Raw genomic sequence first — 24,047 nt, forward strand, 5'->3', positions numbered from 1 at the left:
GAGTATATATATGCCCCTCGTTATACTTTAGTTGCATTGATACCCTTCTCTTTAATGTTTAGGATTGTATATACCCTGAACTTAACGGAGGAATACGTGTTTAAATCTTAGCGGCTTAATTATATTTAATCTAAATAATTAAATTATCCAAATCAAATCTCCTATTCGACCCACACCCAACCCGCTCCATGGAACATTCACGAGAACCCCACAAAACTCACGCCACTCTCTCACTCTCCCACTCTCTCTTTCTCTAAATAAAAAATAAAAAAATCTTAATGAAAGCTTCTCCTTTTCATTACTCTTTTTCTTATTCAGACAAAAAATGTTTTCTTATTGTGAAAAATCATAATAAATTGGGTACATTTTTTATTTTCATCGAAACATTGAAGTTTCTAAAGAATTATTTTTTGTGTCTGAATTTAGGAGTTTGTTGTTGTTCATTCTGTGATTTGTGCTCAATCATCTAAATATTTGTTTCTCTTATCATCGTATAAATTCCAGGGATTAGATTATGTTATTGTTGAGGCAAGAAAGTATAAAATTCGATTAATCCTCAGCCTTGTAAACAATTTAAAAGCTTATGGTGGCATTGCTCAATATATGAGGTGGGCGCAAGAAGTAGGTACAAACGTGTCTTCATCAAGAGATGCATTCTTTACAAACCCAACGGTCAAAGCATATTACAAATCTTTTGTCAAGGTATGTTCAAATTTCAAAATTATAACATTTGGCAATGTTAATTGAATACACTTTGAAGAAGTTTTTTTCCCTTATTTCTAGCGATAGCCCTTTGCTTTCTTTTCTCATATTCTCAGTTGAATTACTAATATATGTTGTACATTTAGAAGGTTCAACACTGTTGTGAAAGTATCCAAGGTGGCATTTATAAAAGATTATAGCTTCTTAATAGTCTAAGTGTTTAACATAGATTTCTTAGTTAGCCAACTTCTTTTTATATATCTTAGTGTGATTAAATAAGCACATTATAATTCGTTACTCTTTTTTGGGCACGATAGGCTGTTGTCACAAGAAAAAACTCCATAATTGGAGTTAAATATTCATAAGAACCACCCATATTTGCGTGGGAACTCATAAATAAGCCTCGTTGTGAGTCCAGTAAATCAGCTTCTGCTCTCCAGGTTAGTTTTTGAATTATACGGTTTGCTAGTGAGATTTGGCCTCTCAATGACACTAGAAAATCGGCGATTTTGAAGCAAGGAATATAAAGCATCTGGCATAGATTACTCACTAGCAATCATGTCACCCTGTAACTACAGTAACATTTATGACACTGTAGTTTGTATGTCAATAGACCTGGAACAGTACATATGTCAATAGACCTGGAACAGTACATAAAGCAGAGATGTCTGAATTTGTCAAAAGTTTGGATCAGAAGCATCTTGTGACTAATGGACTCGAAGGCTTTTACGTTGTGGAAAAACTCGGAAACGTTGGATTGAACCCAGGGAAATGGGCAGCATCACTTGGAGTGGACTTCATTGAGAACTCTGCAATTGACAACATCGACTTTAATTCCATTCATGCTTACCCCCACATTTGGTTAGTCAAGCTGAGTAAATTTTCTTAAAATCAGATAAATTGTCAAGTAGTAGATCTAGAAGCTTATGTTCGTTATGTCCTCTTGCAGGATCAAATATATAAATTCAGATACGAAAGTAGACTTTCCATCTCGTTGGATTGATTCTCACATTAGTGAAGCTGAAAAGATCCTTAAGAAGTCGGTTTTTTCACAAAAGCTGGTTTCCCTTCGAGTATACAGAAGAACGACAGAAATATTTTTCTGAAAATAGTCTTTGACAAGATTTACGGGTCAGCAAAGAAGAGGAAAACTGGTGCAGGAGCCTTAGTTTGGCAACTATTGGTGGAAGGAATGGAACGATATGATGACAAGTTCTCGTTTATAGCCTGAAACCATCCCTCGACCTATAAACTGATGGTTCAACAATCTTGCAGACTACTCAATACATCTACTTAAGGTCTCACACAAAAAAAACTCAATTAAAAGCATCCTTGTTTGGCTAATACATCTTAAATAAGGTGAAACAATGAAATGTGCTTTGGCTGGACCATCCTTCATATGTTAGCAACGAGCCAAACACGAGTTTGAAGTTCTGAATAAGTGTAAGAACAATTTTTTTTTTTCAAGTATACATGTGAAATCAAAATTGTGTTGGTGTGTATTATGATCTCAGTTGTACATATATACTACAATAGCAATAGCAATAGCAATGTGAGTGATCAGTTCATTTTCAATGAAATAATCAGATATTTTTCAAATTTCTTGTGATTATTTTTCTGGTTTATCAATCTTGTTAGTATTACTTAGTTATATTAATCCAGATTCCAGTTTTCTTCTATTCCAAACTGGTTGGATATCCTCACTATTCCATTTATGCTTAACTCATGTCAATTACGCATGAACTGAGTATGAGAGAAATACACAAGTTTTACACAAAGGCAAGTTGATAAAATATCCATTATTCATTAGCACATAAACTAGAACATAGAGTTACAACTTATACCAGACAGTATAAGGTTGGTAATCAATCCTAAACAATGTAAAGCATTAAACATGCAGGTCAATATTTCTGCAAAATCAAAGGTACATTCTTTGTATATTTGAACGACAAGCCAAAAATTGCACTCTCATTGTCATGAAGATTAGATGACATTGCACAATTGAAGTTAAGCATTATAGCTAAAAATTTGATGTAACATATATATATATGATTCTGCAAAAAGCAACTTTTGTGCAAATACGCTTACGAAATTTCACTTGGATATTTTTGGCAGGAGTGTAATTAAGTGTCTTAACTATTTCTTAGTCTCGTGGAGACAGAGTGGTTGATTCTGAAAGACTAAATTTGAACGAAATAAAATTAAGACATTGTTGAAAGATTAAATTTGAAAGAAATGAAATGAAAGGTATGTCCATCCATCTGTTGAATGATTGGTATAGTTACTGAAGAAAATGACACAAGGAGGTAACCTGCCAACTGTAAAAGATTCTACTTATGAGAATTCATGTTTTCGAAATATCTATCTGCAGCAAATGAAGCAGTACCTGCAGTAGAGTAAAAACAGCTCTCAAAGGCCGAGTAGATAAAAAAAAGCCAATATGCTTACTGTGAAGCAGTACCTGCAGTAGAGTAAAAACAACTCTCGAAACCACAGGACTGATTGTGTTACTCTACATTCAACCAGCTTGGTATTGGTTCTTACCAACTACTAAATTTAAATGAAAGCATATGACAAGGGGTATGCTCAAGTCAACCATATATGCATCCATATATATCCAGAATCACACCATATAGATGATTGCACAGACATCAGAATCCTGTATCAGTAGAACTGCTAACATTGCTAACAGTGAATCAAAACACAAGAATCTGCTCTCAATTTATGTTCCATGTACAAGATGACTAACTCAGCTATGAAATGAGTAAAAGCTGGAACAAAATATATATTGAATACAAGATAGCCATAGCGTTGTCTATATTAGACCCAAAACATGTGCAAAACATTAACAAAATTAGTCACCAACTAGACACCAAAACAGTAGTCATCAAAACAGACTCAAAACACCTCCTGAATAGTCACTAAAAACAAACTCAAAACAGATATAAGATATAAGACTAATGACACTGTCCTTAACTTTTCAGCTGTGTGTGTGCTTGTAACTGGTTAGTAGTAACCGCATATATTGAGCAGTGCCACCATAAGCTTTTAAATTGTTTTCAAGGCTGAGGAGATTAATTGAATTTTATGCTTTCTTGCCTCAACAATAACGTAATCTAATGTAAAAGGAAAGCGTAAAGAATGGGCTACTTCTCTAACAAAGTACTCCTAATTGACATTAGATAAACTATTTAGTGACCATCTTCAAATGTATATTTAAATTCCATTCAAGTGTCCTTTATATATTGTCATAATCATACTATACAACAACTTATGGATATGAAGTCCTCGATATGGTCAAATCTATAGGTAAGTCCAGGAGATTTCAATTTATGAAACCAGAAATGAATACAAAGCTCCAGCCTACATGTTCCCCTGGTACTATTGCTGAGAGACAACTAGAAAGGTGTTGGGGTTTGGGAAATAGCTAACATCTCATTTGCTTCATAAAACTCAAAACAAGGATTTAATACCAATAACAAACAAGGTTCAAATCCCATTTTCTAGACACTGACAACCATTTATAGCAAAAGATAGCACTACTACCTATGAGTGTATGTACGAATAAAGCCTAGTCATCTTCTTCAGTCTCTTCATCGTCGTCATCGTTTTCACCATACCTCCATCCTTCCCCAACATCATCCCGTTCCCGTTCCTCTTCTGTTTCTTCACTATCTTCTTCATTGTAGTTCTCTTCTTTAAGCAGCCAAGGCTTCTTCGATATACTTAGATTGGCTTGAGAAGCAGCACTAGATGAGCCTTTGCGTGCAACTTTTAAAGGTGGCTGCTTTAAGCTTGGTTTTGGTCTGCTCTGTTTCTGAATTCTTCCGTTTCCACGCCTTGCAGCATATGTGTCCTGATCACTGCCTTCACCCATCTCATTGTCAGCAGCGGATTGAGCATTTTTCGCGTTATCATCTGGTAAGTGACCAGGGTGCATGTTCCTTAAAAGAAGATTCGGCTTGTATTCATGGATGTAAGATTTGTCACACCCTTCGTAAGGACAGCTGTAAGGGCGCTCAGATGATGATGAGCCATAAGTTGCTGGAGTAGATTTCGGAGTCTTCACTGGCTTCTCCACAGGCGGGGTATACTTTTGTGCAACTGGTGTGTTCTACAAAATGAAGAGAGTTAAAATTGGAAATCAAATCCAGCTTCAAGTGTAGAGGATGTAAAGCAAGGTGCATCCATGTGTGACATCTCTTTAGGAAACTATTTGCTTAAACATATAGTAAATCATCAGAGAAAACGGTAACACAAGACATCAAAATGGGATCTATATAGTGATGCATAAGTTATACAGGACAAAAGTTCCTGCATAACTACTGTCTATAAAGGTAAGTTCTGGTTATGAAGCCAACTTCTGTTCCGTCAGTATACCTAAAGTGCCATGAAGCCAACCATTGACAGGAAGATAAATTTCCATCGACACATTCATAAAAAGGAAAAAATTACAGATTCATATAAAGGAAAAAGTCACACATTAAAAAGCATAATTTTCCTTTAAAGATCTTTGACGAGGAAATGAAGTGGGGAACATGGAGTAGCGAAGATTGGTGGGTTAATGTGCAACATGAAAAATGACAATAAGGAGATCAAACAGTGCTCCTCCAGCAAGAATATTGGAATTTAACAAAGCAAATCTCAAAGATAAATATATTCAAAAAAAAAATTAAACGCAAAGTGCATGTGAAACAAGTTAATTCATTTGTGTATGTTTCATATTAAGGATACACATTGAAAAGCATCTTTTTCCTTTACAGATCTTTGACGAGGAAATGAAGGGTAAACATGGGGCAGTGAAGGGCGGTGGTTAATATGCAGCATAAAAATACCAATAAAGTGCTCCTCCTTCAAGAATATTGGAATTTATGAACAAAGGAAGTTATAAAGAAAGAAAATGCCTGTGATGTGAAATAAGTTATCTTGTTCGTGGATATTCCCCTATGTTCAATCTGGTTTACAAAGAGGAATTGGCCCAAGAAGATGTTAGTACATACAGGATAAATAGCACCTTGTTTGTGATCAGAGAGTGCAAAATTAAAAGTTCAGAAAGTACGTTTAGTATATCATTGTCAAAATAAGGACGGTAGAGCAAATTGCAAACCTTCTGGTGAGTAGATGAAATATGATTCTTAAGCTTGTATTCATGTGCATATCGCTTTCCACATGCTGGATACGGGCAGATATGATAGTTCTCTTGGGAGTGTGTTTTCATGTGTGATCTCAAGTTAAAATCCAGTGAGAATGCCTGCATTGATTCAAAGGGAAACCAAGAAATTGAAGCACAATAAGAAGCAGCGGCTACCATAAAAACATAATACATACAAGCATGTCTGTGTTCCTTGACAATAATCCTGAAAGAAACAAGAAACAAGATGGAACTCCAACAGTAAGTTTTTGGGGTTTCTTTTGATGGCCAAGGATCCCGAGGACAACCTGGCACACAGTTTGAAACTCAGTGGATAATAGGTCCGCCGTCTACCAAGCTTTTATCAAACTATGTGCGACTAGGTTCAAACTCGTGATGTAGGCCAAATTTGCACTTCATGTGGTGCTCTTTTATCACTAATCCAAAGCCCGGGGCAGAAAGAATTTGGAAGCATAAATTAAGGTTATACCTAACACTTCAATTTTTTGTTTCTTGTTCCTGTCTTTTTTTTGTTTAATTCTTTTGGAGTTGTGGGACGGAGAGGCCCAGCATAGGGTGCCAGGTGAGAACCGAACATTGCACCTTTTGCGTAAAAGAAAGTTTCCACTTTGTTTTTCTTTTGGGGGGTTTCTTCTTCACTTTGTTCTATTATTTCCTTTTTCTTTAGTATTTTTTTTTTTTTGGCAAAGAGAACAGACAGATGACTCCCCACTCAGCCATGGAGTTGCCAGGAAAGTGCATAGTTGCACATGCACTATTTGTTGCTCACTCAGTTACTCTGTCTCAATGTGTGTGAACCTATTTGACTGGGCACAAAGTAAAAGAAACAAATGGAAGCTTTTGAAAATCATGGTCTTAAACATGCAACAGCATCTGTGTGGTTATTGAACTTTTGAAACTGGTGGTAATAAGCATGTCATAACATTTTATGGCTATAAAATGCTTCTTATTAAGGATAAAATGAGAACTTTAATTTAAATTCACCAAATACATAAGTGCCCCCTGATTTGTCCGCTTCTTTCATCCGACACCTCAATGGACTTTTTTCATATCAGACACTCCAACCTCAACAAATACTTATATACCTATTGAACACAAAATAACAATCAGTCCAAGAATAGTGCATAAGAATCAGAGGTGAATGTGGTGACAAAGGGATGAATGAAATGGTGATATGTGGCATTTGAGCCCAAAATAACTATTAAAAAAAGTATTTTGAGTAAAAGAAAAAAGAAAACTATTTTCATGAACCTCACCCACACAGTCTCACCCTATCTTTTTCCCCATCAGAACCCCCTCCAATCAATGCCAATCATCAAACCCCCTCCTGTCATCGTCCCCCCACCCCCTCCGCTCCCCCTCCACAATGTCTTCTCCCAAACTTGCTTCCTCCCCCTTTTCTCCTTCCTGTCCCTTAGAACCTCCTATACCTGCTGTTGGAGACTGTGGTCGTGTGGAGTGGAGGTTATCCATGATTGAATGAATTCTACTATGTCCATGTATGCAGCTGCTAAGGGAATAAAGGGTGGTGTCACGTGGTGGTTTTAAAGATGAGGAAATAGCGTGAAACTGGAAGGGGTGAGGGTTGGGAGGCATGTATGGTGTAGTGGTAGTGTTAACGGATTGTGTGGCTGAGAGTGAGTGTATAGTACGCGCACTGCAAGTGCTTGAGTAAGTGTTTTGTGTCTGAAGATTCCACAGTTTATGGACGTACACTGGTTTTATTTTGTTTTTAGGTGGAGTTCTGGTGGTTGTGAGAAGGGTGGTGGTAGCAATGGCAGAATGGTGGTATGACAATGAAGATGAAAATGTGACCTTTTAAGGGGGGAAAAAGGTAACAATTATTTTGAGAGTTGATCTACACACCTAAGGAAGTGAATAACACTTTTTTATCATGTTAGCATTTTGCAATTAATAGGTACGGATCTTGAGTGGTGTAGGCGTTAAATAGGTACTAGTCTTAGCTCAGGTGTCAAAATTAAAGTACTGGACAAGTTTAGGGCGCTGCTTATGTATTTGGCCAATTAAATTGTTTCCAAATTTATAAAGAGGTCATTCTTTTTGGAAAGACCAAAAAAGAGTAGGGGCACATAAACTAGAACGAAGGGAGTACTGTTTTCCATTTCAGACATACATTGTGCAGTACTTGGGAACCATTCTTGACATTCCAATTTGCAATACACATCTAATCCATGTAGCCAATGTTAACAATGTGATGCCTTCCATTGTGTGCTTACAGAAGATATATCCTCAAATCATCGAAAAGTTAATAGTTTCTTCCAAAATTCCCACTACAATATAACTAATATTGATAATGAAAAATGTCATAGATATCACCAGTATATGATAGTTTAGTTGAAAGAATGTAGACATCTCATTTATAGACAAGAGTAAAAGATTGCATTATTATTATAACATCTGCATCAGAAGCAAAATGTACACCGGGAGAAGTATCTTAATCGCAGATGGATTTATTACCTTACCACCCTTCATGTGGACATACATAGTTTCTTCTCCAGTGTGAATAAGAAAGTGTCGTTTTAGCTTTGGAACTATCCAAAAATTTCTGCAAAAGAACACAAGGATGCAATGAACTGATTAAAAAAAAAACAAGGATGAAATTAAAGACCTGTAATATAATCACAAGGAAATAATAAAAGAAATAATAAAGGAAGCCTATGCCTTGAACTTGCAAATCATAGGAATACAATGGATACAGTTTGACAAACTAAAAATTCAATCTACGGATGATTAGCGCACACTTAAATCTATCATCTCGCTTGCTTTTATCCCACCAGTAAAAATATTAAGGGTTTTATGGTGATCTAAGATATTTGCCAATAAACTATGCATTGAATCCTATTTTGCGCATGATCCCTTTGATGTTCAATCTCTTCAGTCCAATAGCAATCAAACAGTGCTCTGACAAAAAATTCCTGATGCTATTGATCCCTTGGTGAAGGTACAAGCAACATACTTTTTCCAAAGAAAAGTAAATGTACCAACTCTATCCTAACTGGTTTGAGCCCAGCAATTTTTTTCCAATTCCCTAAAGCAGTGTACTGACCAAAAATTGACACTATCATATGACCCTTCGTTTATTCCAAATTCAAACAAATTTTTGGGATCTCACATTCACACTGGGAATAATCATTTCAACAGCTATTAGTTTTATTTATTCCTTGGCCATTTCGCTGACATAAATTAGTGTTAGTCAAATTTCATTTATTTGATTTTGTTAACCGTGGTGTCTTTGCGAGCAAGCTTTTCCCTTGACTATTCTACCAGGTATCTACATTCTCACCAAAGTTTGCAACTATTATTAGTTTTGTTCTTTCCATTCTCCTCTTTCTTTGAGATGCTTTCACCTTTGGACAAAAAAAGAACATAAAACTTTTTCATTTTCTGTTCTACGAGAATGACCTTTCGCCTAACAAAACCATCCATGGAATATATATCAAACATCATGATGTAGTTATAAATGGATAGTTTAGGGTCAACCATGATAAGATGGCTGCTTCTCTGAAGTCTGAACCAGTGAGAACAAGTAAAAAAGGTGGACAGCCAGCATGGAGGGACAAGGGAGTAAGATTCAATGAGAGACGGCACCCAAGGGTGTGGCCTAGTGGTTCAATGAAGTGATTCCCAACAAAGACATACATTAGGTGATTTCTCCCATTTGTTCTAACCTTGGTGGATAGAGTTACCTGGTACCACCTATTGCTAGTGGAAGGTGGCAGGTATCACGTGGAATTAGTCAAGGTGCACGCAAGCTGCCCCGGACACCATGGTTATCCCAAAAAAAAAAAATTAATGAGAGACTGCTTATCAACACAAGCGCCAGAACTTAGTCATTTGCATAAAACACGTTAAAGACTACTTTATACAAAAAAAGGTTTGACATGAAAAATGTAAAGAACTTTTCCCTTAAGAGCAAGCTTTTAAGTCTCACATCTCAATGCTATGAATCTATATCTATATCTATAATATATTAAAAGTGTGAAGATCCTTAGAAAAGTGATTTGAACTTTTTGTCCTTCATTAAAAGACTCTACTTTAGACAAAACTATCTTTTCACTATTTTATTCAATTTATTATTTAATTATTTTTATTATATTAACTAGACTCCTAAAATATATGGAAGGAGAATCAATTAATATTTTCCTTTGTACTGATCAATTAGAAAAAACACTCCTAAATAGGATAGAAAAATACTCCTAAAATAGGACTCTATTAAGTAAATACTTCTATAAATATTGAGATACACGTTAAACCAAAGAAGAAACTGATTTACTTATTGGGAAAATATAATTGATGTCCATCTAACTTGATTCGGTTGCATGTCTAGATTGGTGGATGCTTAATTTTCTAACCCTCAACTTCTATAATTTGACAAGATTTTATAGAAGGCAACTGATATATTTCTACCATAAAGCTTCAATTGTTGCAACAAAGTACCCTCGTACATCTTTACAGAGGAATTTCTAAAATCAAAAGAAGAGCATCATACAGTCTCAATCAAAGATTATAATGAAATTTTAGTAACAATGCATGAAATTTCTATAACTATGCACACATGCAAAAAGAAAGAGTATCATAATCAAGTATTTGTCAACAAAGTCTTGAAGGTCAAAACATTCAAATCTGAGATTCATTTATTTATTAGTGTCCATACGATGGTCACAAAATCTTTAAAATAGACCAAACAAAGGAACTTATTGTGAAAGAAATTCATAACTTCCCCTTAGCAAGAACACTATCGCATGATTTTCATGTATGACCACTGCTGATGTGTTGTTTCTCCATTATCATATCATAATTTTTAGGTATAGGTTAAGTTTAGTTATATTGTTTTTATATCTTTATTGTCGTATTATTTTGTTGTGGTTTCCAGGTGGTAGATGAGTGTCAAACGGCTTTGAGGAAATTTTTGTGTAAAGGTAAGATTTAATTATATTGTTTTGATGTCTCTATCATCGTATTGTTTTGTTGCAGTTTACAGGTGGTAGATGAATGTCGACCAACTTTGAAAATTTTTTTGGTAAAGGTTAGGTTTAATTAAACAAATTCTCCAAAAGATGTTGAATTTAATTATTGTATTCATCTTGATTATTTAAACAAATATCGTAATTAGTGTAATGTTTGAACTCAATAAGTGTGGTACACACGCGAGGCGCGTACACCTAAAATAGTAATCACAAATGTGTCAGTGACACGTCCCATCTAGAACATTCCAGAATTGTGTTGCTGAGCTCCAAAGATCCTTAACATCTCTAATCACCCTGGAAGCAGGGTAACTTCACTTATAGTCAATTCTCCCGATATCTTTTAAGGTGGTGTCTGAGCAAGCTCTAATGTGATAACTTTATAACCAAGAAGTTGTAAACTATCCCACAAAAAAAGAAAAAAAAAGAACTACAGTTATGGGAAGTATTATACTAAAGTATGCAAAAGATCATCTGCATGAGCTTGAAATTAAATTTAAAAAAAATGAGTTATGGAATTTCTTAGACTATGTCATGTAGACTATGATATTTCTTAAAACTCCATTCCTTTTACTGACAGATAACATCTCAAGAAAGATCTTTTGACTCTCTTAATTCCCTATTTGATAATGAGTAATGCTCGAGATTGAAGCATAGCAGTAGTTGTTGGTATTTGTGTATAATCAGTAAACTGCAAACCCACCTCTGGTTTTTCTTCTTTTTCCCCCCAATCTGGGGCTCAAAATGGTCGCAGACAGTTCAGCAGTAAATGGAAGTATGAAACAATACACTCCTAAAATACTTCAGTAAGCTTTTGTTTGTAAGTAATATAACTCCTCAGGAACCTATGTTTATTATGAAAATATCTTAAGATCTAAAGGAGAACCTACGGTACCTATTGAGAAGCAGATTTCTAGAAGGAACTAGGGAGCACTACATAAGCAACAGCAATACAGGTTGCGTAAAAGAATGAATTCCATGAAACCATATATCCTCCCCCCCCCCCCCAAAACCCTACCAGAGGACAATGTCATGAAAGCAAATTAATAAGTAAAATAGAAGGTAGAATCAATATAATGGAATAATGGAGCTCATCCTGAAGCTCTAAAGCATATAGTGCAGTTTCTCTTTTTTTTTTTAGCATAAAGTGCAGTCCCAATGCAAAAACAATAAACTCTAACCTTTCCACAACCCTCATAGTGACATACATACTGCCTCTCCCCGTGGATGGGAGAATGCTTCCTCAAGGCCCCAGCATCAATAAATGTCTTTCCACAATCTTCATAGCTACAAAAGAAAAGAACTTCAGTAGTTGGCTCTGGTTCTGGCACCGGTACTCCTGGTTCTTTTGCTTCTTCTTAAGACCTTTTAACGTGGCCTCTGATAAGCAAAATAGACAGGAAGAAATATAAGGTCAAATTCAATGTGCAACCCAAAATCCACAACATATGATAAAAACTAGCAGTTAAAAATCCAGAAAAGATCCGGAAAAAAGTATATAAAATGAATCAACATACAACAGTCAGAAAGATGTATTGGAGCGTTCAGAATTCAGAACTAACCATTCACCCACTTTAAAAGGGAGCACTTCCCACCAGTTGCTACAACATCTTATGGGACCCTGGGATAAAAATGACGTTGGTAAAAGAATTAACCATAGTATGAATTAGAACAAAAACACATGGCTAAGAACACTCTCATCAGTCAGTGACTAATGACTGATCCTCTGAGATAATTAAAGGAAAGGTTATAGAAATCAAACACATGTCCAACCTACTAAAATGCAAGTTATAGAACGTTAGCAATACAAGGAACATCATTCAGGGAGATTTTCTAGTTTATAATTGTAATCACTCCTCCAGTCCTCCCTGACATGATTGTGAACTGACAAGTTTGCTTGGAGCTAAAGAAGCAATATGTCCTGTGGTTTCTATTGCAGCTTTTAATGTCTGCATTCTAGGTTCTTACCCATTCCTGTTGAAAATTACCTAGCAAAGAAGTTGCAAATTCGAGGTAGCAATACACCTGATTCATACTGAATCACATCATCTTTCTCTTAACAAGAAAGACTTCCCTTTTCGCAACTTTACAATTTTTCTAATGTGAGCTTCATAACAAATAGCCAGTCCATTGTCTAGATAATGGAGGAGAGTTGTGGTAGGTTAACGGTCCCATAAAAATAGTCTTACTATGATGAATTCTTTGAATGTTAAGACCTAAATAGAGTTGAACAGATATAACGGATTTATGCAGCCTATCACACTAATTTGAGATTGAGCTTAGTTGATTGATTGATGCTATCCTTGGATAAGCATAAAAAATTATCTATGAATATTTCCTCCATAAATGCACTATCACATTCAAATTTAAACCCACTTAAACAGAAGATGAAGCTATCTCAGATCCTAAACATAATACCACAATTCCACCAAACCTAAACATGATAACACTATCCGCCACAACTCCACCAAACTCCACCGAAAGCAGAACGTTACTCACACCCATGTTTGACCATCCATTTAATCAAATTCGGTTCATTCTGACAAATTTCTTAATAAAAAAAAGTGCAATGCACCCAAAGGTGTGACCTTAGTGGTCAATAAAGTGGATTGAGCATCACGAGGTCTCAAGCACAAATCCTACGTGCCTTCTTCGCATCCGTTCTATACAGACTAACCTGTTACCTGTTACTCTAGGTACCCGCACTGGCACGGACACCACAGTTATAATTAACAAAAAACACTCAAATTCGCCTATATCTATCCAGCTCTATTCCGTTCTTAAACCGACCGTAATCCATCTCCACTCTTCTATCCCATGCTACTTAAGAATATTATATTAATAGATAAAAGAAAATAAGTATGATTAAACAAGTGATAAATGAATAAATAGGGAAATTCAGATTAAGTTTAGCTTACCATTCTTTGAACCATTTGGTAGCAGGAGCTTTGGATTTATATATAGGGCGTCTTTCATACAGATGGTGAGTTATCTGACTTTCCATTTTCGTGAAACTACAATTTCTATATTGAATTTTTCAAGATTAGGATTAGGGTTCGGATAAGTGAAAGGAGAAAAGTGAATCCGCCATTGTTAAGCAGCTCTCCCACAATCCGATTCCAGTCGGGTAACCCAAATAACAAATTAGCATCCAATTTTTATATTTTTGGTATAAAAGAGTCAAAATATTTTTAACTGTGTAAAATTCATAATTACTAATTATGTATGTTTTTTGTTAATAGTCTGACTAAATTATGATTCTTGTTAGTATTTAATTGGGTAAAATTTATTTTTATTTCAGATTAAATTTAATCGAGCATAATTAGAACACTAAGAAAATATATATTTCTAGACATCTACATTAAAGATATATTTGATTTAGTTATAGTGACAGGTTCGAACAACTTAAAGCATCGCATAAAAATATACATAAGTTATTTTTAAGCAGTTATCACTTTATGTAATTTAAATTAAAAATTTGTGGAAAAAGTATAATATCAATCAGAAAATAATAAAATTCATAGTACATTTCTTCAAATAATTAAATATTAAGTATTATATTCCATTAAATCACTGGAACTATATCTATCATGGTTTTGGTGGCTAATGCAATTCACTATCGAAGCCAACAAATTCAAAGGTGGATCCATATTTATGGGTGGGGTGCATGTGCATCCGCTAATTTTGAAAAAAAATATGTGTATATATATATATATATATCTTAAGGAATTGGATAGTGCACCCAAAGAAGAATGGAAGTGCATCTTGTTGCGTTGGTTGAAGTCAATACTTTCGTCCGTGCGATCAGGGATCGAGATATCACATAATTTCACTTTTATTTTTAGTACATTAAATTTAAAGTCTTGTTACTAAAATTATAACATCAAAATTATTGGATTGGGATTCAAACCCGCAACTATCCTGTATGTAAATCTACCTTAACCATTAAACTACCACTCAATGATTCAAAAAAGTTAAACGTCAACGTTATAGCAGAATTTCATATTATAAGAAGGCAGAGTTTATTAGCTTAGAACTCATATTTGTTCTATATATTTATTTTTTCAGTATTGTTCATGCTATTGGTGACCAAACGAATATAATAATATCCATTAATCGACACTGAAAGTTTTGCTAACATCTACGTTAAGATAATATTAGTGCATCACAGTATCATAAAAAAACAAAAAGGACAAAAAAACTTTAATGTCCAGTGTGGCTTTAAGCACAAAATGTAAATAAAGCGTGAGATTTAACCATAAAAACATAAGAAAAAAAAATATAAGTATATATTTCTAGTCCAAGAATAATAATATAAGCATGAATGACAAATATATGAACAAAGAAATTGATATTTTTTTCTGATAAAGTAAAATATCAATTGTTTAGTGTTTGTCTCTATAGGAAAGCCTCATTGACATAGGAAAGTATATCTTAGAAGTTAGAACCTTGATGACGACGCTAAACTGCTGTAACGCCTTGAATCTGTACCCCGGACGCTACACGGTGCTTCCGACCCCGAAGGACCACAAGCTAACCCATGACTGATATCTGTAACTGAGTACTGAATAATATACTGTAAAATGCAGAATAGTAGGTTGAAATGCTATAAGGTTCAAATATCTGAAACACTGAGAAAAATATAACATCTGTGATAATATCTGCAAAATTGTAAACTGTCTGAACATCTAATCTGAAAAGCCTCTAATTTGAACTGTCTGAAAGTGGAGTTGAATGGACAATCCCCCAACAAACTTCATCTATTGAAATACTGAAATTACTGAAATAATGAGATAAAAGAATATCCTCGAATAATGAGGACTCACTCTAAATCTACTGCTGGCTTAATCTAAATCTGACTATGCACGATCGGGAACCTGAGCGTCCGAACCTATGATATAAGACATCATAGCGCAAAGAAAGAGTATACGTCTGTACGTGGAATGTACTAGTATGCTATATGAGGTAAGACTGAATGCAAGGGTTCATATGCATGAACAATAACTGACTAAATGATATAGAGTAACTGTACATGAGAGTACATAGATAACTGAGACTGCTGAAAATACTGGGTATGCAGTACTGTGCATACATATATACTGTAACTGAGCTTATCTGAAAATAAATACTGAATTCTGATATAGAGTATCTGATAATCTGTAATTACTGATAACGGAATTACTGTTACTGGCTGACTGTATCTGACATTCCCGATTCTGTAGAACTGAACTGAGTTCTATTCTAGAGACTAAAACTGAAACTATAGGAGGTAATCATCTAACTGACATGCCCCAAATAAGATAAGATAGCTGAATTGGGGTCTAATCTGTAACCTCAATTGGAAGGGTGTCAGTACCGTGCCACGGGTAAAGATAACTGAAGAGATATTCTCTTCTGACAGGTACTCTAATGAGAACGGTGGAACCCTCGACTGACAGGTTAAAACACCTCATCAACCCTCAACTGGCAGGTTTGATGTCTCAACCTACGCTGGCTACGTAGTTCTGGAATGCAAGGATTGCTTCTAAGGATCACACCCTCTACTGGCAGGTGAGCCCCCATCCTTGGGTTCACTCGGTGCTGAATCCTACTCTCAACTGAATAGACACTGAACTGATTATACTGAACTGAACTAGACTGATACTAAGATTACTGAGTTTTTCTGAGTTTTGTAACTGATTGAGTTCTACTGAGTTCTGTAACTGACTAAGAATACTATTGATCGTGACATGACTGAGACTATTCTGTAATTGACACTGGCTCTAGGTAAAACAGTTGAATTGTCGGGTATTAATGATACGAAAATAAACCACTAAAACCAAATTAAGGCCTAAAGAAACAAAAATCAGCAACTAAAGAGAAAGAGGAGATGAAGTAGAAACAATAGAAAATTGCATTCAGGATAGTAATGAGACCTTCACCAACTCAAATGAGTAGCACTAAAGTGTTTATTAGAGCACTAAAGTGTTTATTAGACACTTAAACACATATCACCGAGTTGGATTAAACCCCACTCTTAGGTGGACACAAAGGAATTCACACTCCTCAAACACCCACTTTGCTTGCCAATTGATCAACACAAGTGTAAACCATCACTTATGTTAATCCCTAGTTTCAATGTCTTTTCCAAGACCTGCACTACTAGCTTTTTCAAGCCCTACACTAAGGAAAGAAAATACAATGAGAGTTCTCTCAATAATTCATCAAATCTAGGAAAATAGAAGTCTTATTGTCTATTTATACTTATTATAAACAAAGACAAAAATGCTCTTAATAAAGGGTGCTCCTTTGAAGTGTAAAAGAAGAGTCTCAAAAGACCATAATACCCCTAAGTTGAGGCGCCTTTGGAGTGTATCCAAGGCTGCCTTAGAGTATATTCAAGGTCTCTCTTCACATATTAACGAGTATACTTCATTAGATGAATGCCATATATTCTCACGAGCCTCCATCCTCATAAATCGCGCCTTGTGTGTTTGGACTTGATAAATGCCGCCCTTTTTATGCTCTCAAAATCGAGAATGCTTCATGCTTCAAGGCTTATGATCCTCGGGTTAACATCAAGCCAAGCATCCAAGCAACCTTCCACACACAGGATTGCTTTATCTTGCTCAAAACGGGCCTTCCTTGCATATTCTTGTGCCATCGAAGTGACCAAGTCTTGAGCCTTTAGGTGTTGGACTCCAAAGAAGTTATCAAAAGCTAAGGCGGCCATTTGACTTGTATCATTCTCCCCTTCTTGAAAATGATTCGGCCTCGAATCCAAACCTTGCAAAACCAAAGAGAGGACAAACAAATACAAACTCCTCATGGCACGAGGATTAGGGTAAGCACAACAAGTCATCTCAACATGCCAAGGTTGCACATATTTACAATATAACCATGGATCCTTTGAATTAAATATTAAAAGTTTAATGAAAGATGCACAAAGGATTTTGTTATGGGATTCACCAAAAGTAATACTTTGCTTGTTATGTAAACCAAGCAACAAGTTGGGTGCTCCAACATCATCAATTCTATATTTGGCACGGGGGCCAAACAAGAAGAGTGGCCATAGACACGGGTCTAGACAACACTTTCCTTTCCCGTGGTCTCCACCCAAACTAAGCGGTATACTCTCTACAACAACATACATATCATCCAAGGCAAATAGAGAGTAGAGAAAGGTATCACTCAAGCTAACTTCTACTAAGGTGCCCTCATGTGTGTACTCACTATTAGTTTTCCAATCTTCACCGTGAGTACTCTCAACAATAAAGTCATACAAAGTAGAAGAAGAAGTGGCTTCCAAGACTACGCATTTCGTACCCTTAAGAGTACTCGCATCTTCTAAGAAGAGATTTTCATCTTTAGGAGAAATGTTGTCGCGCCATAGCGGGTTAGCATATAGGCTATAGCCTTCAAAGTAAGTTATACCATACTTTTCACCACTAGACTCATTAGGAGTGTTTATATCATCTTCAAACAAGACATTATTCCTAAAGAAAACATGATCTAATCCACGGGTAGATTTGAAACACGTGAGTTCTTCGCTCTCTAAAAGATCAATATCAAGTTTCAAAGCGATTTCAAGCACAAGATTGTTCCGAGAATAGCTCTTGGGTTCACTCCCATTTTGTTGACCAACATTATCAAATTCTTCATTCACTTGAGTTCTATTAATTACAACACACATAACCTCAAGTACCGATAAAAATGTTATTGATTTATACATTATCATATATATTTATCGGTACGATTTTGTACACTTCTAAATTAAATTGTGATTTTTTACTCCATTAAATATAATATGAAATGAATTTATGCATGTGAGTCTCCTCAATATCCTAATTGAAACACTAATCGAAAACTACGATGAATCACTAACCGAAAAAATTAATTTTATATTTTTAATACACTAAGAAAATATAATTCTTGTATATAGTAGCTTATTTGATCGACCAAAATTCAACATTTCACTATTTTGGAGTAGAGAAAAACTCAAAAATATAATTTTTTTAGAGAGAAATCGAATAATTAAGGATAAAACTGATTATTTTTTGACATAGAATAAATATAAGAAAATTGTTAAGTTAATTATCTAATTGATACTTCTTTTTTAAAATTATTTATGTAAAACGTAAAAATTTATTACATAGGTAAAAATAAATTATTTTGATTACGTGTAAAATATAAATAAATTTAACTACATAAAATCAAAAAAATTATAATTGTTAAAAGTAAAAGTTAAAAAAAGTAGGTGTGGGGACGGTGAAGTATGGTCTGGAAAACCTGCAACTGATTATGATACTTTGCATTTTTTGGTTCTATTGCATATTATCATGTGATTGAATCAAAGTTGGATCCACGAGCAAAGAAGGCTCTTTTCATGGGCTTCAATGCTAGAGTGAAGGGATACTGTTTGTTGTGTCTTGAGGCAAAGAAGACGATTATCAGCAGGGATGTTACCTTTGATGAATTTGCCATATTGAACAAGGTAAATCCAGAGAAAGCTGATAGTACTATGAAGCAGGTGGAGTTTGAGCAAACAGTGGTGACCCCAACACGAAGCACCACCCCTGACTCTACTATGGCAGAAGAAGAGTCAGATGAGGAAGGGGTTCCAGCCCAAGAACCTCTGCAGCAATCAGAACCAATTGCCGTTAGAAGACAGAGACAAGAAATTTAGAAGTCTGCTCGTTTCACTGACATGGTAGCTTATGCACTTCCAGTTACGAAGATGTTCCATCCACCTACCCAGAGGCCATTCGAAGCACAGAAAATGGCAGTTGGGCAGGTGCAATGGAAGAGGAAATGCAATCCCTTAAAAAGAATGAGATGTGGAAGCTGACACAACTACCGAAAGGTAGAAAGGCAATTGGGTGCAAATAGGTATTTGCAAAGAAAGAAGGATTTCCTGATAAAGAAGGCATTTGCTATAAGGCAAGATTGGTGGCTAAAGGCTATGCTCAGGAGGAGGGAATTAATTATAATGAAGTATTTTCTCCAGTAGTAAAATATTCCTCTATTAGAATTTTGTTGGCCTTGGTAGCACAGTTGAATTTGGAGCTAGCTCAACTTGACGTGAAGACCGCGTTCTTACATAGTGATTTGAATGAGAAAATCTATATGACTTAGCCAGAAGGATATAAGGTTGTTGGTAAAGAAGATTGGGTTTGCAAACTTAGCAAATCGTTGTACGGACTGAAACAATCTCTGAGATAGTGGTACAAACGATTTGACATGTTCATGAAGGGTCAGAAGTACAGGAGAAGTAAATACGATCATTGTGTGTATTTGTGCAAACTTCAAGATGGTTCCTACGTCTACTTACTTTTATATGTTGATGATATGCTGATTGAAGCAAAGAGCTAAGTTGAGATTGACAGGTTGAAGGCTTAAATGAGTAAAGAATTCGAGATGAAGGATTTGGGGGAAGCCAAGAAGATTCTCGGCATGGAGATAAGCATGGATAGAGAGAGGGGCAAACTTTTGCTGTCACAAAAGCAGTATTTGAAGAAGGTACTACAACGTTTTGGTATGCGCGATGATACAAAACCTGTAAGTACCCCACTTACTCATTTGAAACTGAGTAGCAGATTATCTCCGACAATTGATGAAGAGCGAGAATACATGGCAAAAGTCCCGTATGCAAATGCAGTTGGAGGCTTGATGTATGCAATGGTGTGTATGAGACCAGATATTTCACTAGTTGTTAGTGTTGTTAGCAGGTACATGCATGATTCGGGCAAGGGTCATTGGCAAGCTGTGAAATGGATTCTGCGGTATCTCCAAAATACCGTAGATATTGGATTGACATTCGAGTGGGATAAATTACTTCATCAATGCATAGTTGGATATTGTGATTCTGATTATGCAGGTGATTTGGATAAGCGACGATCTACAACTGGCTATTTGTTCACTTTAGCAAAGACGCCAGTTAGTTGAAAGTCTACACTGCAGTCTACAGTGGCTTTGTCTCCAACAGAGGCAGAGTATATGACGATTACAGAGGCTGTGAAGGAAGCAATTTGGCTTCATGGGTTGCTTAAAGACTTGGAAGTCGATCAGAAACAATTTGAGGTATATTCTGACAGTCAGAGTGCTATCCATTTAGCAAAGAATCAAGTCTTTCATGCACGGACGAAGCATATTGATGTTCCCTATCATTTTGTGTGAGAAATTCTCGAAGAGGAGGAGATACTTCTCCAGAAGATTTATACTACGGAGAATCCTGCAGATATACTGACCAAGGTGGTTACAAGGGCCAAGTTCGAACACTGTTTAAACTTGGTTAATATCCTGCATATTAGAAGTTGGTGCCTCACGGTGCAAAATTGGAAGCACCGCAAGTTTTCTTTTATTATTTGTTTGATTGAGAAGATTTGTATTTTGGTGGGATTAAAATTGAGCCAAGGTGGAGATTTGTTGGTTTTTGGCATATTTTATCCCACATCGGTATTTTACCATTTGGGGAGGAGATTTAGAGCTATAAAAGAACTCTTCCTCCTCCCATTTGTATCGTCTCAAAAATTGTATTATCTTCTCCCACAATTAATAGAAAACATTGGGTGCTCGGAGATTAAGCCTATTTGGCTGAACTTCATTATCAAATTTTTGGTATTTTATTTTTTAGTATTCAATATTATTTATCGGGTATTTCTTTTGTTGTTTTGTTTTAATGGAAAAATTGCCCAATTTTCCCAACACAACCAAGTGTGGTTGATCTGCCAATAGGCACCTAAATATGTCAGACGTATCACAGCAGAAAGAAAAACTAAATTCTGTATACATGAACTTACTGAGAATTGATATACATGGAAAATGAGTAGTTTAAGTAGAAAACTACTTTTGGAAGTTAAAGACCACTGCACAGAGTACAGACGATAAGCTGTACTTGTGTTCTTCAATAATAAGCTTTTATAAACTCCGCAAACACCAACGAAGTACTGGTCTAAAGGCCCAACATATAGTTTGTCTTTATGTTCTTCAACTAAAGTAATCCCAATAGGAGTAGCATTATATTGAGCTGTGAAATCACGTGTTTCCACGACCTTTCCCAACTGATTTATCCTTTGTCCTATCGAAAATATGGTATTTCCTCTGTTTCAAAATAAGTAAATTGTTAGGATATTTATTGGTATTTCAAAATAAGTCATTGAATTTTTTTTCAAAATTTGCCCTTGTAATTTGACGACCAATTAACTTTTGAAAAAGTATTATAAGGTCAACTTTTTTTTTGAGGTAAAAATGAAAAGTTGTGTTAAATTTATATCTTTTTTTCTTAATATATATATCAAAATTCAACAATTCATTTATTATAAATCGGAGGGAGTACTTTTTTTTTTGTTGTTGGCAATTGCCACCCAAAAGTCCCCAACACAGTTCTCTTTACGTTATCTGGAATTCCTTGTACATTTCTGAAAACATCTGATGAATTTGCTTTTGCATCTTCGAGCCAAACATCCGAATTCTTTAAGCAAGACATAATTATCTTTGCTGATGAGTGCCACCCCTACTTGCCGTGAAAGTCCTCTTAGCAATAATAGGACCTGTTTTGTTCTTATATCATACTTGAACAATCTAATTGATGTGTTTCCGCTTTCAACTATTCTAGTCCTATGCTACCAAGTAGTTTCAAAAACGCTTCCCATCAAAGTCAGTAATAACAAGTTGTGTAGCAAGTCCTCCGCTTGGTCCAACCACCAAAAGGTCATAATATGCATCAGCTTGTTAGGATTTTTGTCCTGATTTTTTTACTATATTTAAATTTTATTTTTTCTTAGAAGGAAAACAAAAGTTATCATAATTACGTTTACTTTTCCTGAAAGAAAAAAATATAATTCTTTTCCATATTTGGCTAACCTCTTTCTTGAAGAAAAGATTTTAAACATCTATAAATATAATTTTTTTCCATATTTGGCTAACCTCTTTTTTGGAGGAAAGATTTTGAATATCTATAAATAAAAAATAAAAGACCCTTCTTATACCATAACACAATAGCATCCCCGACTTAGTCTTTGGAGAGATTTTTCTCCCAATAATTTTATGTTTTCTTTAATATTAGTTTTAATATGTAGGTGAATTGATCAAAATATATAATCTCTCGATTTCGAACCCAACGCAACTGTATAGAGGTCACCAGTTCTACCGTAAAACTCAAGGCGAAACGGGTTTCCACATCTTTTCTTCGTCCTAAAGATGCATAATATATGACAAAAAATTATCAATGAGAAAATGAAGGCAATAAAAACGACGTAAAAAACAAATTTAGAACTTGAAATTAGTTACTTATTCGGTGATGTTGTAGCAAAATCAGTGAAGCCAATTTTTGGACTTTAGGTATTTGACTATTCAGCCATCTGCAATACAAGTGTAAGGTCCGTCACCTTTTTAATTGAAAGCAACAGATTGAGGGCCAGCAACGGTATAACTCAATCATGAATATTGTCCAAAATCATATAAGACAACTGGTCATTAATTCCCTCAACTAAATTTACTTGAGCCGAGAGTCTATCGGAAATAATCTACTTCCTCCGTTTTAAATTATGTGTCATTATTTTTTTTTTAATCCGTCCCAAAATAAGTATCGTCTTTTCTTATTTGACAACTTTTTAAAGGCGCAATTACTCTTTTACCTTATTGATCCACTTAATTAAAAAAAAGCAATATTGATATATTTTTTGATAAAGAATAATTTGATAAATTTTATCAAGTCTTTCCTTATTTCTTAAACTCTGTACCCGGTCAAATGACGACACATAAAATGGGACGGAAGGAGTATTTATTTACCTTCACAAGCTAGGGGTACGATTTGCCTACACGCTACCCAAATGGGACTACTGGATTTATTGTTGTTATTGTATCCAAATTCAACATGGACTTTAATTCCATAAAATTCATGCCAATACTTCATAATGAAAAGGAAAATTGATGTTATGTATTAGATCAATTAACTGGAAATGCTATTACATGAGAAAATATGCAAGTTAGTTATAGCACAAAATTGCTTTTGTTATTCTACGATTCTCCGACCTCCTCAGCATTCTTCCTTTGCTATCCAACTGGAGATTTAAGGATATTATAAGGACCTAGAATTATGTTAATACTATAAATAAGGTATGGATAAGTACAATTACGATGATGTAAGAAAGGTCTTCAGCATTTTTATTTAATTTGGAGTAAGATATTACTCACTTAATTCATGAAGGTTATTCTTGTGAAAACAGAAT

At 35.2% G+C, this 24,047-nt stretch overlaps 1 protein-coding gene and 2 pseudogenes across 1 annotated transcript; 1 reads left to right on the top strand and 2 right to left on the bottom strand.

The window, feature by feature from the left end:
- Positions 1-201: 201 nt before the first annotated feature.
- Positions 202-2,603, top strand: LOC107865929 (mannan endo-1,4-beta-mannosidase 6-like). The gene is made up of 3 exons (XM_016712115.2): positions 202-702; positions 1,020-1,563; positions 1,652-2,603. Exons 2-3 carry the CDS (start codon positions 1,367-1,369, stop codon positions 1,806-1,808), a joined length of 354 nt encoding a protein of 117 aa, XP_016567601.1. The 5' UTR covers positions 202-702; positions 1,020-1,366; the 3' UTR covers positions 1,809-2,603.
- A 1,296-nt stretch (positions 2,604-3,899) lies between these two features.
- On the bottom strand, positions 3,900-13,999 carry LOC107862368 (annotated as a pseudogene).
- Positions 14,000-21,170: 7,171 nt separating this feature from the next.
- Positions 21,171-23,980, bottom strand: LOC107864819 (annotated as a pseudogene).
- Positions 23,981-24,047: the final 67 nt, after the last annotated feature.

The sequence above is a fragment of the Capsicum annuum genome, chromosome 3 (assembly GCF_002878395.1).
Source record: "Capsicum annuum cultivar UCD-10X-F1 chromosome 3, UCD10Xv1.1, whole genome shotgun sequence".
Classification (NCBI taxonomy): domain Eukaryota; kingdom Viridiplantae; phylum Streptophyta; class Magnoliopsida; order Solanales; family Solanaceae; genus Capsicum; species Capsicum annuum.